Source organism: Aplidium turbinatum, chromosome 12 (genome assembly GCF_918807975.1).
Source record: "Aplidium turbinatum chromosome 12, kaAplTurb1.1, whole genome shotgun sequence".
Classification (NCBI taxonomy): domain Eukaryota; kingdom Metazoa; phylum Chordata; class Ascidiacea; order Aplousobranchia; family Polyclinidae; genus Aplidium; species Aplidium turbinatum.
In genome coordinates this window covers 3,704,710-3,720,576 of record NC_137483.1, presented here as the reverse complement: position 1 = coordinate 3,720,576, position 15,867 = coordinate 3,704,710, and the positions used below count along the sequence as shown (strand labels likewise).

The 15,867-nt window shown below is 37.5% G+C and overlaps 1 protein-coding gene across 1 annotated transcript; it reads right to left on the bottom strand.

The window, feature by feature from the left end:
• Positions 1-9,433: 9,433 nt before the first annotated feature.
• Positions 9,434-11,691, bottom strand: LOC145781431 (uncharacterized). The gene is made up of 3 exons (XM_082593213.1): positions 11,625-11,691; positions 10,286-10,425; positions 9,434-10,203 (listed from the first exon to the last, which is right to left on the bottom strand). Exons 2-3 carry the CDS (start codon positions 10,382-10,384, stop codon positions 9,814-9,816), a joined length of 489 nt encoding a protein of 162 aa, XP_082449339.1. The 5' UTR covers positions 10,385-10,425; positions 11,625-11,691; the 3' UTR covers positions 9,434-9,813.
• Between the last annotated feature and the right edge of the window lie 4,176 nt (positions 11,692-15,867).

Here is a 15,867-nt window from a genome sequence, read left to right as displayed (position 1 = left end):
AGTTATGTCTGTTTATGGTTTAAAAGAGTTACCTCTCTACCCAAATTGGATTACAAATTTGAATGGACAAACCACTCCACCAATGAAAAGGGCCATGAAAAGAATACTTTGGGCCCAGTACCAATAAAATCATCGGGCCCTCGAATCAAAACACTGCTCAGAAAAACGCACCCTATCCAAAGAACACTCGGTAGTTTCATTAAATTTTCCGGCCCCTCTCGGAAAGATTCCGGGGTCCTAAAATTACCCCGCACCTGGGTACAAAAGTATATCCTGGACCCCCCTTGCCAACGCTACTGCCAATTAGTCAGCTAGACATACTGTTTATAGGCACTGATTGATTAATTGGCGTTTATTTTATAGCAAGTATTCATTAAGTAAAGTCAAATAATACAAACGATCACATAGAATGTGTGGATACTGCAACGGGTGGCTGCGAAGTGACCTGGGAGGTATTCTAGTCAAGCAGCCACCCTCAACTGATCTGAATTAGTAATCCTTAAAATACAATTACCTTTTAGTTTTGTACTCTCCACAAATTGGTCGTCTGACGACCGTGCTTACAAAAACTGATAGTTGTTTGAACGTACGGTAACCTAGAATCACAATGTGTTCAACAAATTTAGCAACTTGCTGAAAGCTTGCTTATAATTTTTCAGTTCGAAGTGACTCAGCTCAACAAACTAGTTCTACTAGAGTAGGCGACTTCCACATAAAAACTTAGAAAGAATGATCCGAAGTCTGACGCACTTCCGGAGACTACACTGCAGTGCAGTGATTCCAATCAGCTTTTTTCAAATTTTTTTTTAAATTTGTCAGAGGTCAGACCATAGCCACTTGTATTTTACAGTAAGCTTTTAGCCAAAAATAAAGCTGCAACTGGTTAGCAACAAATTAAGCAGTGTAAGTCTTAGCAAATATGGTAGACTAAGTCATATTTTTTTTTATATATCCTTACCACACAAGCTAACCAGTGACAACCAGGAGTGACTACCAAAGGCAATATTAAAATGAATGCAGTAGCCATAGTTTGTGATGCAAAATATAGGAAGAAGGCCCTGGAAAAAGGTCCACGGTTTGCACACGACTTGTGGTAAGTAGCTACGCTAGCATAGCTTACACCCCTTTGTCGGTTGAAGTTGCATTTGCTCTCCATTCAGCGACACCTAGTGAATGAAATAATTCCCCGGCAACAACACTTCAAGAATCGGAAAACTTCAATCTGGCAATCTCGGTTACCAGCCCTGTGTCAAGAGCCTCCATAAGTATGCGAAACTATCAGGAATAACCTGTCAAGGCTTTGTCAGTCCGAGGATAAAGATTCAAAACCAACCAACCAGTTGTGATCTTGTCTATTCAAAACAACTGATGGTACTTGAAGCATTTAAATGATGACTGGCTTCGTTTAACTGCTGGTTGTTCGGTCTAGTTCAGTTTTTTTTTATATTTAACCATCACAGCAAAAACCACACATGCCAAACATATCAAAGGTCTAAAAAAAATGGAAATGACAATGTGCAAAAGTCTTGTTGGTTCTTCCAAAAAAAAGTCCTTGTTTCGCATGCGACAGAACAAGAAAACGAAACCAAACACTGCATTTCTTTTCTAGTACTAGCACTACTGTAGTTGCAACGTTTATCTGAAGAACGTTGCAACTAGTGCTAGAAGCGATAATTGTCCTGATGAACACCCAAGGTTTTCAGTATTAAAAAAAAGAAAATAATTGAAAAAAACTTACATTCGGCGTTAGTGAACGCTTCGACATAATAGTGACGAAACATTAATGTTGTTCTCGCACATGCTCGTTATTGACCAAAGTTCAGCGTAGAAAGGAAGTAATAAATAGAGTTCATTTAAGCCCCCTCCCCTCTAAGAAAACGATCCAGTAGACAATTCTGCACTACTCATCTTCAAACGATAATGATTTGAGAATTTTGTCATACTTTTTCGTCTCATGGACTTGTAAACTTTATTAACATAGCTATTGAGATTCGTTACATCGTTTCAACATCTTTGTTTGCTGCCATAGTGAACTTCAATGCCTTTAGAATGTGGTGAACCATCTACTGTAGGCCTACAGTTAGTCTTTCTTGTGCTTTGTTATTTAAGTCAACAACAGACTGTGAGGAAACTTGAAAATCAAGTTATTTTGCTTGGTTTTATATGGGTATCGTACTCTATAAATTAAACCTTGTAGATCTACCAAAGATCACTCATCTAAGTTAATTTTATTTACTCTTTGTTGTTTTAGGGGAAGAGAAGTTTATCGCCTTTTTCAAATTCCACTTTCCACTAGATTTAAATTACAACAGTAGCCTATATTGCCTACTAAGACCTTTGGTAAAACAATTTTAAAATTTCCCTCCAAAGCCTCTCCTCCCCCCCTTACCCTGAAAATTAACACGAGAAAGTGGTTATTTCGATTTGTGTGCCTGACTATGCGCATGCGCGAAAGTGCAACATAATACAAACAGTTGTGTGAAGCTGGTTATATTTAAACCGCCGTAAATTGACCAAAACCTATTTCCAAAAACTACTTTTCAAAATGTGAAGTCTCATTTAATTTGTTCTGATAACCGATTTAGCCTAATAAGCTGTAGATGTAATGTAGGCTTGCTCGCTTGGCTGCACCTCAATTAGGCTACACTGCAACTATCTGCCTTGTAAAGCGTTGAAAGCAAAAACTGGGTGTCTGTGACATGGGTGCAATGTTTTGAGCAAACGCACATTACTAGAGATTTTCATAATACACTAATATTATGAATTTATTTATTGTCTCTTTGTAGTTATCATGTTTACGATGTCATCACATTATTGATTGGTGCACCATATCCTGGTATAGCATGCCTTTCCAAATGCCACTTTTGTAAATTTATCCTACATATCATATATTACTATATTATACATTAACATATCTTACTATACGTATATCTTATATATTACACCCGACCGGATAAGGATGATGATTAGCCTACTATCTTTACTCTTCCATGAATAAGCTACTATACCGTACCATTTTGTATAATTTAATATTTGCCAGATAAGAATATATCACTATGTTACTACCAGCTTGCATCTAACTACTCCCTGATTATTATAAGCTATTATGTTCGTTCAGAGGATCGCTTGACTTTTCGTAAGATTATTATTTAGGTCGGTTTGGAAAAGGTGCTTGAAACAACTCACACACTACATCCTTCATCGGCACTACCAAAGAATCTCCACCTCTCATTAGCGATACCAAAAACACTCCATCCCTCATTGACGCTATAAAAGATGATTCAACTCTTATTAGAAATACCAAAAACACGCTGCTATATCATCATGCTTCTTATGCTCTTACATGCGCAGGAAATTAAATTAAAAAACAAAGCTTTTTTAACTATTTTATCTTGATAATGAGCTGCCATATTATGTATTTGTTCTGCAATATATAGGCTACTTAATATCGTTGCTGCGAACACTTTATTTCTGTATGAAATCTGTAAATAGTCCTTGTTTTGATAGTCCGTTACGTAATTTCAATATGTGTGTGTAACTGTGTATATTAGTTTGTTTTTGTGATGTTGGGTTCAGTCGTGTTCTCATTGCTTTAAGAATTGGCGCTCCAGTTGTTCCAGGAACGAGGAAGCGACTGATTCTTAACTAATTCATCAACTTATTTTAAAGTATCAGGTTTGGTGGCCTTGCTTAACTATATTTATTGATGCATATACCGCAATATTAGATCCTTTCATGCACGTCTTAAACCATTAAGGTTTTGCCACCTTTTCCTTTTGTTAGTTTTGTTACTGTATTTCTTTTTCACAATATCATTTCTTTTGCATTCTGACAAAGAAAAATAAATTGAATTGAATTGAATTACGCAACTTATTCTCACTGCCTTATGCAAGAAAGAACACAATCGGTACCGTTTTCAAATTCTTTGGTTTGACCCCACCTGGAATCAAGGTTAGGTCTACCAGCACCAGAGCCGAAGACGAAACCACTCAGCCACTGAGCTTGTTGAGATTTTTTGTATGATTTGTGTTATACTAAACCAAACTTAGGCTTACTTGAAAAGCAAATAGGCTAAATATATTGATTTGGCATAAAACTTGGCACAAACCAGTAAATACAGTATCAAGTCTCAAGTTTAATAAATGACCACCTCAACTCAACTGTGCTCTACACTCTACAGAACCGCAGAGACTGCAACTCCAATTGGGCCACGACCTTTTAATGCGCCTGTGCTGCAAGTAATTACGCACAAAATCAAAATAAAGCATTGATTGGTTGCATGAAGCTAAAACATTCAATTTTTTTACGTTTGCGCCTGATTGAGATTGTACGAGAGACAGATGCAGAAAAAAAAACTTGCCATGTTAATTTAGCAGTTGCAACATTTTAAAACACATTATAAATGTTTTTCATTGCAGAATACTGAAAAAGGTTAAATAATGTCGTGTTCATAAGCAGGGGAACCGGAACGGTTTTTGACTGGGGGGGCAGGATTATGAAAAAAGGGCACTTTTGTTGTTGAAAGGCCAATTTGTTTTAAAAGTTTTAAGATAAGATATAGCAATAATGCTCATCCATCAGCTCATCATCGAGTAATGATACAAGTGTCCGGTATACCAAGAACAATGGCACGGGAGGGCATCATGCTATGTTATGATGATGTAGGGTGGTAGGCTAATTACCTACTGTGATACAGAATTTTGTGTTGTGAATATTATTTTGAGGCAGAAATTAAAGATTATTTCAAATTGTTATATTGTATTGTAAAATGTGCAGTAAGTTACATGACCTTAAAAGGGCACCATTGCCCCCTTGCCTCCAGCTTCCGGCGCCCCTGTTCATAAGCGGCTCATACCAGCTCAGTGATGCTAATAGATCTGAAATCGATTTCAGGTCATGTCAAACCAAACACTTTAAAAACGGTACCGATTGTGTTCTTTCTTGCATAAGGTGGTAGCCTACCATAATGAGAAAAAGTTTGGTGATAATGTAACGACATCTTAAACCAGATATAAAATGAAAATTGAGCCCTATCGCTAACATACCTTAGTTAGCTGTTGTAGAGCGACAATAAATAAAACCTTTACATTATTATTAGGCAGCTCATACAGCAAGAGATCAGCACAACATATTATGGACTAACAAATTAACAACTTGGAGAGCCTGGGAAAATAAACGCAAACTAGGAAAGCCAAAAATGCGATAAAGAGACGAGATGGACAAGGAATGCTTAACAACCTATTGGCATCAAAAGATGCGCATTTCTAGCACTAGTTGCAACATTCATTCCAACGTTGAACAAGTTGATTTATTGCTTCACTGATGTTTTGCGCATCATGACAATGCGCATCCTCAGAGCAAACAACATGCAAAATAAAATTTACAAACTTATATACTGCAGTGCGATTGACGTAGCCTACGTCAGTGAAGCAATAAGTCAACCTGTTTATTGCTGCTTTTGATTTCACTTTCATCAAATGAACGTTGCAACTAGTGCTAGAAACGATAATTGTCCTGATGAACACCCAAACTTTTCAGTATTCAAAAGACGCACAGTTAACTGGATTGGCAAAAAAAATAAAGCTTTCGCTCTGCAGTGAGCTTCTATAGACTGGAAGTTATGAAATCATGTTGGGCGCATGATCTAACGATTTGAGCCTCTATCTATCAATAGAAAGTTTGTAAGTTTAACATTCGTAAAGAGCATGTTGTATAAAGATTGATTTCCTTGGTTTGAAATCTGCTTCATTCAAACTTTATGTGCCTGTGACGACAAACCAATTGGAGCACAGATAGGGATTAAGATCTACAAGTAGGCTTAGCCTATACCTTCTAGCTAGAACCAAGGCTTGCACAACTCAAAATGGTGCAAGGGTCCCAACAAGAAAATTACATTCACGGACTGCACAGGTCACAAACTATGTTGTAAGATTTTTATAAAGTGACTATCTGGATAATACTAGGAAAAAATGAAATTTAAATGTTCCATACCACACTATCTCACTGTTATATTTAAAATAGTTAATCTGTGCTTATTCATATAAAATAAAGCTTTGGTAGAGAGTTTGCTTTGTTGAACCATAGAGAAATAAAACAGAGTAACCTTAGCGGGTTTAACATACTTTTTTACACACAAAAAATATAATATAATTAAAATAAACTCAAACATTTTCGACACGTACGTGTGTCCTCATCAGGAATTAAATCTGCAATACGGTACATAAAATGAAAAATCGTAAGATAAATTTGACTGCACTACAACTGTAACGACACTCTGGACTGAAAAGCATAAACCATGCATAAACTGAACAAATGATACAGGAATGATTGCGAGTAAATTATGCGGTGGGAAACAGAACACATGAGGTGTAAACTACAGGCATCGGACAAACAATTAGAACACACACAAAAGGAACGATGAGCCACAGGCGAATAACTGCCGGTTGAGATATGGATAGTTACGTTTGATTCTTAAGGCTTCCATGATGTAAGTCTGGTTTGCGTCACGCAAATAACTAAATTTATACACAACATTCGAAGAACGAGCAAAGGGCGTATAGGCGACTTCAGTTGAAAATATTGGTGCACTTTGATATTGGTACAATCCATATCTCAACCGGCAGTTATTCGCCTGTGGCTCATCGTTCCTTTTGTGTGTGTTCTAATTGTTTGTCCAATGCCTGTAGTTTACACCTCATGTGTTCTGTTTCCCACCGCATAATTTACTCGTAATCATTCCTGTATCATTTGTTCAGTTTGTGCTTTTCAGTCCAGAGTGTCGTTGCAGTTAGGCCTACAATGCAAAGTCAAATTTATCTTACGATTTTTCATTTTGTGTATATTGCAGATTTAATTCCTGATGAGGACACACGTACGTGTCGAAAACGTTTGAGTTTATTTTAATTATGTTATCTTTTTTGTGTGTAAAAAAGTATGTTAAACCCGCTAAGGTTACTCTGTTTTATTTCTCTATGGTTCAACAAAGCAAACTCTCTACCAAAGCTTTATTTTATTTGAATAAGCACAGATTAACTATTTTAAATATAACAATGAGATAGTGTGGTATGGAACATTTAAATTTCATTTTTTCCTAGTATTATCCAGATAGTCACTTTATAAAAATCTTACAACATAGTTTGTGACCTGTGCAGTCCGTGAATGTAGTTTTTTTTGTTGGGACCCTTGCACCATTTTGAGTTGTGCAAGCCTTGGTTCTAGCTAGAAGGTATTTTTTTTCTCTATGATTTTCTCTCTGTTTTATTTCTCTATGGTTCAAATACAATAATTAGACTAAAACTGTCATTACATAATGTAACCTAATTGTAAAATATTTTTGAATCCTTTTGCGGATCGCATGTGGCTCGTATGTTGTGCACTGTGCAGGTCACTTCTAGACTCTTAAACATTATTTCTGACAAAAATGTGATTGCAAAAAGAAATTAACCTATCGAAGTCCGAGTGGAAATAAAACGATAATTAGTTTAAAGTATTTGTGAAATTTGTTTGAAATTCAGTCACAACAATCACCAAAACTTATCACTGGATTTTTTGAATTAAAAAGTAAAAATCTTATAAATTTCTGAAAATTAAAAATGTAGACATTCTGGATCGCAAGTATGATGATGGCTTTTCTTGGTCATTATGAAAGTTACTTTGCAAAGAACACTCAATATTGTCTGCCGTGCGTAGGTTATCAAAGACAGCGTTGTTAAAATCGATCTGTTAAATTGAACGATTTTTTTCTATTGAATTAGCATCGAGCAGGCTTCAAATGGCCAGATTAAACGTGAGTCGCTTCAACTAAATAAGTTTTAAAAGTAATGAAATATTCATTGTTGCCAAAATGTAGCAAAATTACACGATTTAAGTTTTATACAATTGCTAACAGGCAAGATTAGTCCCAAACAACCACCGGTCCGTATTGGTTTGAAATCTTTATCCTCGGTCTGACAAAGCCTTGATTGGTTATTCCTGGTACTGGTAGTTACGCATAGCCTACTTGTAGAGACTTTTGACGCAGGGTCGGTTGCCGAGATTGACAGAGAGAAGTTTCCGATTGTTGCCGGGGACTCATTCCATCCATTAGGTGCTGCTGAATGGATAATAGTCCTTAGAATGCGTTACCAGTACTCAAGTTGTGCACACCGCGAGTGGAATAAGCGCTGGTTGATATTAAACCTTCTTCGTTCACGAATATCATGCGCTAACCAATGGGGTTGTGCGATCCACTCGGTGGCGCTACAACTGGGTCCTAGCAACACGCTCGCAGTGATTGCTTCAAGCTTTAGCACGCTTTGTGTAACGCGCGTACAGCTGATATGGGTGGGATGGGAGTGCAGTGTTCTGTTGATGTGAGGGTAAGAAAGTGCATATTACAATGCTTGATACATTTTAGGCTTGATTTAACGTTGCTGTGGCTATAAAAGCAAATAAGTAAACAGGCTTTTCGAACACATTGCATGACAAGGTATCGACTTGTGGTGACAGGCAGAGAGGGAGACAGAGCAGTTTTTGTAGCTATAATCCTTTAATAATGTCCTTGAAGTCTATGATTGTGCTGTCTCTTCCTTGTAATAATAAATTGAGATGATTTAACTCCGTAAATATGTCAGTTAAATAAGCAAGATTTTCTTCAAAATTATCAGCATTCATCACATCAATCAATTTTTTTTCAATCATGCCATTTTGTTTTTGGATTTGTTTGGCAGTTTGCTTCTTTTGTATTTCACTATCAATTTTATTCTGCATAAATGCCTTTACTTCTCTTCTTAGCTGAAATAATCGATTCAAAGCATTGCTTTTTGATTCAAAGCATTTGCCTTTTGGTGACATTAAATAAAAACTCTTCTTTAATGTCATCTTTTATTTTGTAATGGACGTAAACTAGCATCTGTGCACAAGATCGAACTCCAGTGGACTCATCCACTGCAATGCTGAACAAGTCAGATTCTTTAATTTCCTTCACAACAGTCTCCTTAACATTTTCTGCCACTTCAAAAATTTGTCTCTGCTCTTTTGTTGGATAGTGAAACTTGCATTCCCTGCCATCACCTTTTATATAGGCTAAACTTATAGGCTACTTGCATACCATGCCTTAACCATTTATATAGGCTACCAAGTAGCCTACTTGCATGTTTAACTGTATGATGATTGATGAATCAACCATGTTTGATGGGTGTGCGGAGCACACACTCTAGATCAGTGATTCCCAACCTTTCTTGGTGTCGGAGCCGAATTTCAAACTTCAGAGTGCGTATGGAGCCGCATGAAAACACTCAAGTAATTATAACGAAAATTTTAACCCTGTTGGGCCCACTGTAAGAAAACACGTTCAAAAAAATTTTTTTTGCTGTTCAGCACTTGGTTTGTGACTCATTTAAACCAAAAACATATTTTTTTTTGTATGCTAGCCCTTTCGGCCAAGTTTTGGGCCATGTTGCATATATGATACATTGGGCCTTGAGTGGTAATTAGCAGACAGCATTGTTGATATGGTGGAGTGGCAAAGATGAATGTAGATAGAAATTTTTTGTTTGGAAAAACCCTGTCAAAGACTGTAACTTTTCCGATGATCAGTATTTGGGCCAAAATTCCCCAATGATCTTTAGTGATAGATTATGAAGCTTCATCCGAAAAGCAAAAATAGTGTACTATCGGAACTGAATGATGCAAACCACAAAACGCAATAGCAAAAATTTTACTTTTCAATTGTGAAAATCATAAAAGCAATTTCGGGTTTCCACAAAGCAGAAGCGGATCTCGCATTACATCTCTCATTACACCAGAAACAGGGCTATGCCAAGTACTAAGCTCTCAGTAATGTCGGACTCCATTCATTTGTACCAGACCCATGTTGAAAAACATGCCGATTACTTTCTCTATTTCTTTAGTGTTGGTATCAACACTTTTTCCAGTTTTTTGCACACTATAGAGATTCGTATTCTGAACTACATTTTCTATCATGTCCTCGCTGACAAACCTAAAAAAATACTGCAATGGCGTTTCCATGTGTTCATTAGCAGGTGGTTCGATCAAAGGTCCTGTAAATGATGCAGCAGGTTCTAAAAAGTTCTTTTTTCTCCATTTGTAAGCAGAATTACTTCGGTTCCGGATACCATTGGTAGCTCTTTTGCTTGTAGTGGTAACATTAACAAGTGGAACACCATCATCATTGTCTTCTTCAATGCATGGAACATTCGCAACCTAAAGCAAAATATTAGCATATGAACAACCAAAATTCAAAAAATCCAGAGGCAATGTAAGCCAAGTAGGCTATTGACTGTACCTGATTAGTGTGTTGTAACATATGCTCATCATTATCATCGTCGTCATCAGATTCAACAAAATTAGGATCATCGTCATCACTCTCATCCCAGTTGATCATATTGATCAAATCTTCTGTGGTATAACCACGCAAGCCATTTTCTACAAAAAATTTAACAGTTGAACTAAAAGAAAAAATCTCAAAGAATTGAAATTTGTGACTAAGGACCATGGTGTAATTATTGATCAAGACAAATCAAAAAAATAATACAAAAGTGGTTAGCAGTAGGGTTGGACTAACTTGGTATTCTGTAGCTAGTTTTCATGCTCCAGCGTTTGTCACTTTTTTGAAGGCATCAGTTCATTCAGTTTCACAGTAGGCTACAATAATTTGATATGGTTTCCAACATTAGTGTAAATACAATAGCCTATATAGCCTAGGGTTATCATATTTGAAAAAACAAAATTCCGGACAGTGCATGACTATTTTCATGAGACCATATATGCACTACCGAACTATTAGCCATTACTATTAGCCATTAGAATTAGTCAAGGATTCTGTATCAAAAATTCACTAGGCTTCCTCCTCTATGACATTTCAAGTAAATCTCTGATTAGGCTATATGTGCGAAATCGCCTGCTTTTATAGACTGTTGGAATGTTCTAGTAATTTTCGCAGCACGTGATCTATATCTAACCAATTCTGATTCAGCACAACGGTCAATAAGTTCAAGAAAGTTCTAAGTGGTAAACATCACTGATAAGGAAAACGCTCTGTTACATCATAATTCCGTACAACCTCGCAGTAAAAAAAAATGGCAGTGTTGCACAGTACGATTGCAGATGCAGTAAAATGAGCTGGCTGAGCGAATTTTCTAGAAAAAATTTTTCTAATTTCCCAAAACGCCCATCATAAAATTCCGGACATTTGAGCATTTTTTTAAATTCCTCCCGAACGCAAAATTTAACACTAAATTCTGGACATGTCCCGAATTTTCCGGACGGTATGGCAACCCTAATATAGCCGTATTATAAACTGATCAAAGACATAGCCTACAACTAGTAAGGTGTGATTAAATTTGAACTGTGTGCTTATTTTTACAAAGTTTAGTGTGGAATAAGCAATGCACAAGCTCAGCAGATCAAACAATTTGGATAAACACAGTATGTCAACAATGACTTGTCCTTCATCATTATCAGGAATCAGTGGCATGCAAAGCCCAATGTTGCACCCGTGCAACATCAAATTTCAAACATTTATAAAATAATGAAAAATCAAAAATGTTTATTCAAAATGAACTTACAATGAATTACTAGCTCTAATGGAACATGTTTCTCACAAAAACAACAAAATAACTTACCCTATAAAACGAGATATCTTCTTCAACTTTTGTGTACTTCTCAACTCCTTTCAGCAGACAAAATCGCGCCAAAAACAAACCTGGCTAAAGCACGTGACTTACATCTACCAATCGGTTTTCAACAAAAAACTGTAGCTCAATAGCGACACCAGCCTTTTATAAAAAAAAAAGTAAGTTTCGCGATATCCAAGGGGGCTCTGGAAGAGCCCTAACGTCATGTTGCATATATGATACAGTGGGCCTTATAGGGTTAAAGCATGAAAGCGTGTACCAACGAATAGCAACACTAACAAGAAAAATAACACAAATCAATTTGTCCAACTTGGCTTTGAGCTTTAACAAGTTCAGTTCAGTTGTTTTTATTTCTGACCATCATATCAAAAACAATAGCCTACACGTGCGCAATTGCAGAGAATGCAGTAGCTGCTTGAGGTGCTCATCGGTCAACCGATTGCGGTATTTATTTTTGATTCTAATCATTTTGCTGAAAAGTGCTTCACATACGTAAGTTGATTCAAATACAGAGGCGTTTCTCTGGGCATTGGTTTTCAAGTTGGGATACTTTCCCTCTGGAACTCGACTCCAAAATTCAAGTAGGTCTTCACTTTGAAATAATTGTTTGAGCTCGATATCTGACTGCATGTCTAGCAACTCCAATTGTAAATTATCAGGAGCAGTGGCCACATTAACTGCAATAGGATTTGATTTATGATTTCACATTGCATGTCGTACCCCCTGCTTTGGTGCTTCGTACCCCCAAAGGGTACACGTACCCTAGGTGTAAGATGTAAAGTGAAAAGTTCACTGACAGTGCAACCTCTACGACACAACGACTATGCAGTTTGTAAACAATTTTAACTTCGTAAATAATTTTGGCAAGTCAAAAAAGAATCGCCTTAAATATTATAAATAGATTTTTTATATTTTTTGTGGGATTTTCAGGGGCCAATGAGAGCCGCAAGAAGGCTAGCTTGGAGCCGCATGCGGCTCTAAGAGCCGCGGTTGGGAATCACTGCTCTAGATATACGCCACTGCAATATCCAGGGTTGCCATCGACATGGACCCCAAATTAAGGACAACAGAAAAATTAAATTTTCATACAAAATAAAACAAACGTTTTTGAACAAATCTCAGCATTTATACGAGCCATTATATATCACATGCCATATTGTTTGCCAGAAACAATGTGTTCCAGCAACTCATTGTTCGTAAAAAAATACTTTGTGCATCTCACGACAACTCAGGTCTAGGTTTACTTTTACTGTAGTAGGGATTTGACTGTCATTCTACTAAGTTTATTCACTAATTGTTAAAAATAAGACAAAATAAGGACTCAAATCAAAAAGAAGGACATTTCCTAGCAAATAAGGACAGTAATACTTTCTAAGATAGAGTTCTTCAAAATAAGGACAAATCTTAGAAATAAGGACGGTATGGCAACCCTGGCAATATCTCTGGAATGGGGTGATTTACCAATTAGGTCCGTGTTGTGCACCGTCTTCCTGGTGTTCAATTAAAAAATAGTTTTCGATTTCGCCATTTACTCGACAAACCTCCTAAGAAACTCGAGTTGCTAAGCGATCTGCTTCCGACGGCCCTCCCTACTGACTACCTTAGTTAATTACAAGCACTTTTGCAACTTTATGAGAATTCTGTAACTTTATGAGATGTTTTTCCTATTTTTGTATCACTCTGCGTTCCAACCTTCTAAAAACAAACATGTTTTGATAACTACAATGCATATCCGAATCATATTTAAAGTTATTCTTTCGCCCACGCGTGACCAAGCGCTGTACAACGCATTGTCTATTCAGCGGTCGGCAACCTACGGCTCCGGAGCCGCATGCGGCTCTTTTATCTCTGCGCTCTGGCTCATGCGGATGCGCTATGCAATGAAGTTCAGGAGCAGAAATCACATTAACTGCGTGAAATAAATCATTAAAAGAATATGTGTATGTTTATATCTGACCATGAACCGATTAGTTGTGTTTCCCAGTCATGTTAAAAGTTGACAACTGTTGGAATGGTAACTACAAATCAGTTCTACAGGGTGCGGCCGAATAACTCAAACAAAAGGCTTTTCTGTAAGCGTTAGGTTTTTGCTGTAAGCGGTCAGTTAGATGGTGCGCCTCCGAGCAAATTTTAGTTTAATGGAGACGAGACCAAATGGCTCTTTCAATGCTAAAGGTTGCCGACCCGTGGTCTATATGCTGCGCAAGGCTAGTTCTCGTCTAGAAGTACCCAGTTGTACCGCCGCTAGTGGTTTCGTGGTATCTTGTCGCACAACCCCATTGGAGCTATCGGAATGATGATACTCATAAATGACAATACTCACATCATATACCGCATTCGGGGACAGTGTTTCATCACTGTGGCCGATGGCCGAGTGGTTAGCGCGTTGGGCTCGCAGTCGAGAGCCTGCATGTTCGACTCCAGCCACCTGCACTTGCTGTTGTTTCTCTGGGCAAGAAACTTAACGATAATTGCCTCTACCTAGTGATCGATTTCGAGTAATGGGTAGTACCAAATTTAAGTCATAAGTAAAGTAGACAACCGGAAAACAGACATTGCCGTCGGCTGCAGCGTGGGTCAGGTGTATGTCGGAAGGCGTACACCGATGCATAGCGCTCAAGTCCGCTTTCCCGCAATGCAGGATAAAGATAAACAAACAAACAAACTGTGCAACCAATAAGAGAAGCGAGTGTGAAAAACTGAAACTTTACCTCAGATCTGTCTAAGTTTCCGCTTACAGGCCAAAGCTATGATCTGAGTATTGGGAATTAATCAGCAGCAGCGCCAACTTTTTTCATGGTGTCAACTGTCCAGTTGGATGGTGGGCAGCTCACATGTTAGCGAACCATAAATTCTTCCACTCTACTGGGCATTGTAGGCTTGGAGCCCTGGTTCGGCACCGCTAAACATCACGAGCCTGCATCTCTTATAAACTGTAGCCACCGACGTTAGCTTAAATACGACCAAACTGACATATTAGCCGCGGAATCGTGTAGGAGGAGATGTAGAACGAGTGGCGGCAGCAGAGAATCCTGTTTGAAAAGTTTACTCAACAAACTTATTTGATTTTGTCTCATTGGGATTGGAGCGAACGTGAAACATAAGAGGATCCTCGAAACATAACAAAAATTCGAAAAAAATGAAGGGGCCCTTTTTGAATTCACGTATTCAATTATTACTCTTCATTCGGATTAGCCTGAGTTTCCCGATTTAGAATTTCGATTCGATCGTCTTTAACCAGTCAGTCACCTGTCTGAATATGACGTGGCATTGTGACAAATCAACCTCTAGGATGTTTTGTTTATTGCACCAACTGCGGCGGAATGTTCTTATAGACTTAAGGTGCTGATGGCAACTCATAGGGGTATTCAGACAGCAAACCAATAGCTTTTTTAATTGATGCAAAAGGTGGTTGGCTTGCCGTCTCGTTACATGCTGAAAGGTAAATAGATTGAATTTAAAAAAAAAACTTAAGTTCAATTGAAGACCTGAGTTGTAGAACTATTTAAGTCAGATTTTGTGGAAATTAAGTTATTATCCAAAATACGTTGTATGATGGTCGACGCTTGTCGTCGAGCAAAATTTTTATTTAAAAAACGGCTTAGTTTCGCTATAACACACGCTGGTGTTCGCATAGAAATAAAAGATTAAACAAGGTTAACAGACGTTACCTTGCTTTATCTCAAAAGCCGTTGTTTTGGGCTTGAAGTTCTACTACTTAGGTTTTCAATTGCATTCAACAAATGAAAACTCGAAAAAAATTTATCTTTTTTCATCATTTAAAAGCTCTCAGATTTCAAATACAAAAATACTGTATGAAGATTTGGAGTACGGTAACCCGTAGAGGTTGCAAACCACAGACCAGTTCTATGGGGAACAATCAAAAGCAAGGGGGGAACAATCAAAAGTTGTCATAGCATATTTAGGACCGTTATGAAGATAATTTGTACCGGGTACAAATGTTGTCATAGCATATTCAGGACCGTTATGAAGATAATTTGTACCAGGTACAAATGTTGTCATAGCATATTCAGGACCGCTATGAAGATAATTTGTACCAGGTACAAATGTTGTCATAGCATATTCAGGACCGCTATGAAGATAATTTGTACCAGGTACAAATGTTGTCATAGCATATTCAGGACCGTTATGAAGATAATTTGTACCAGATACAAATGTTGTCATAGCATATTCAGGACCGTTATGAAGATAATTTGTACCAGATACAAAT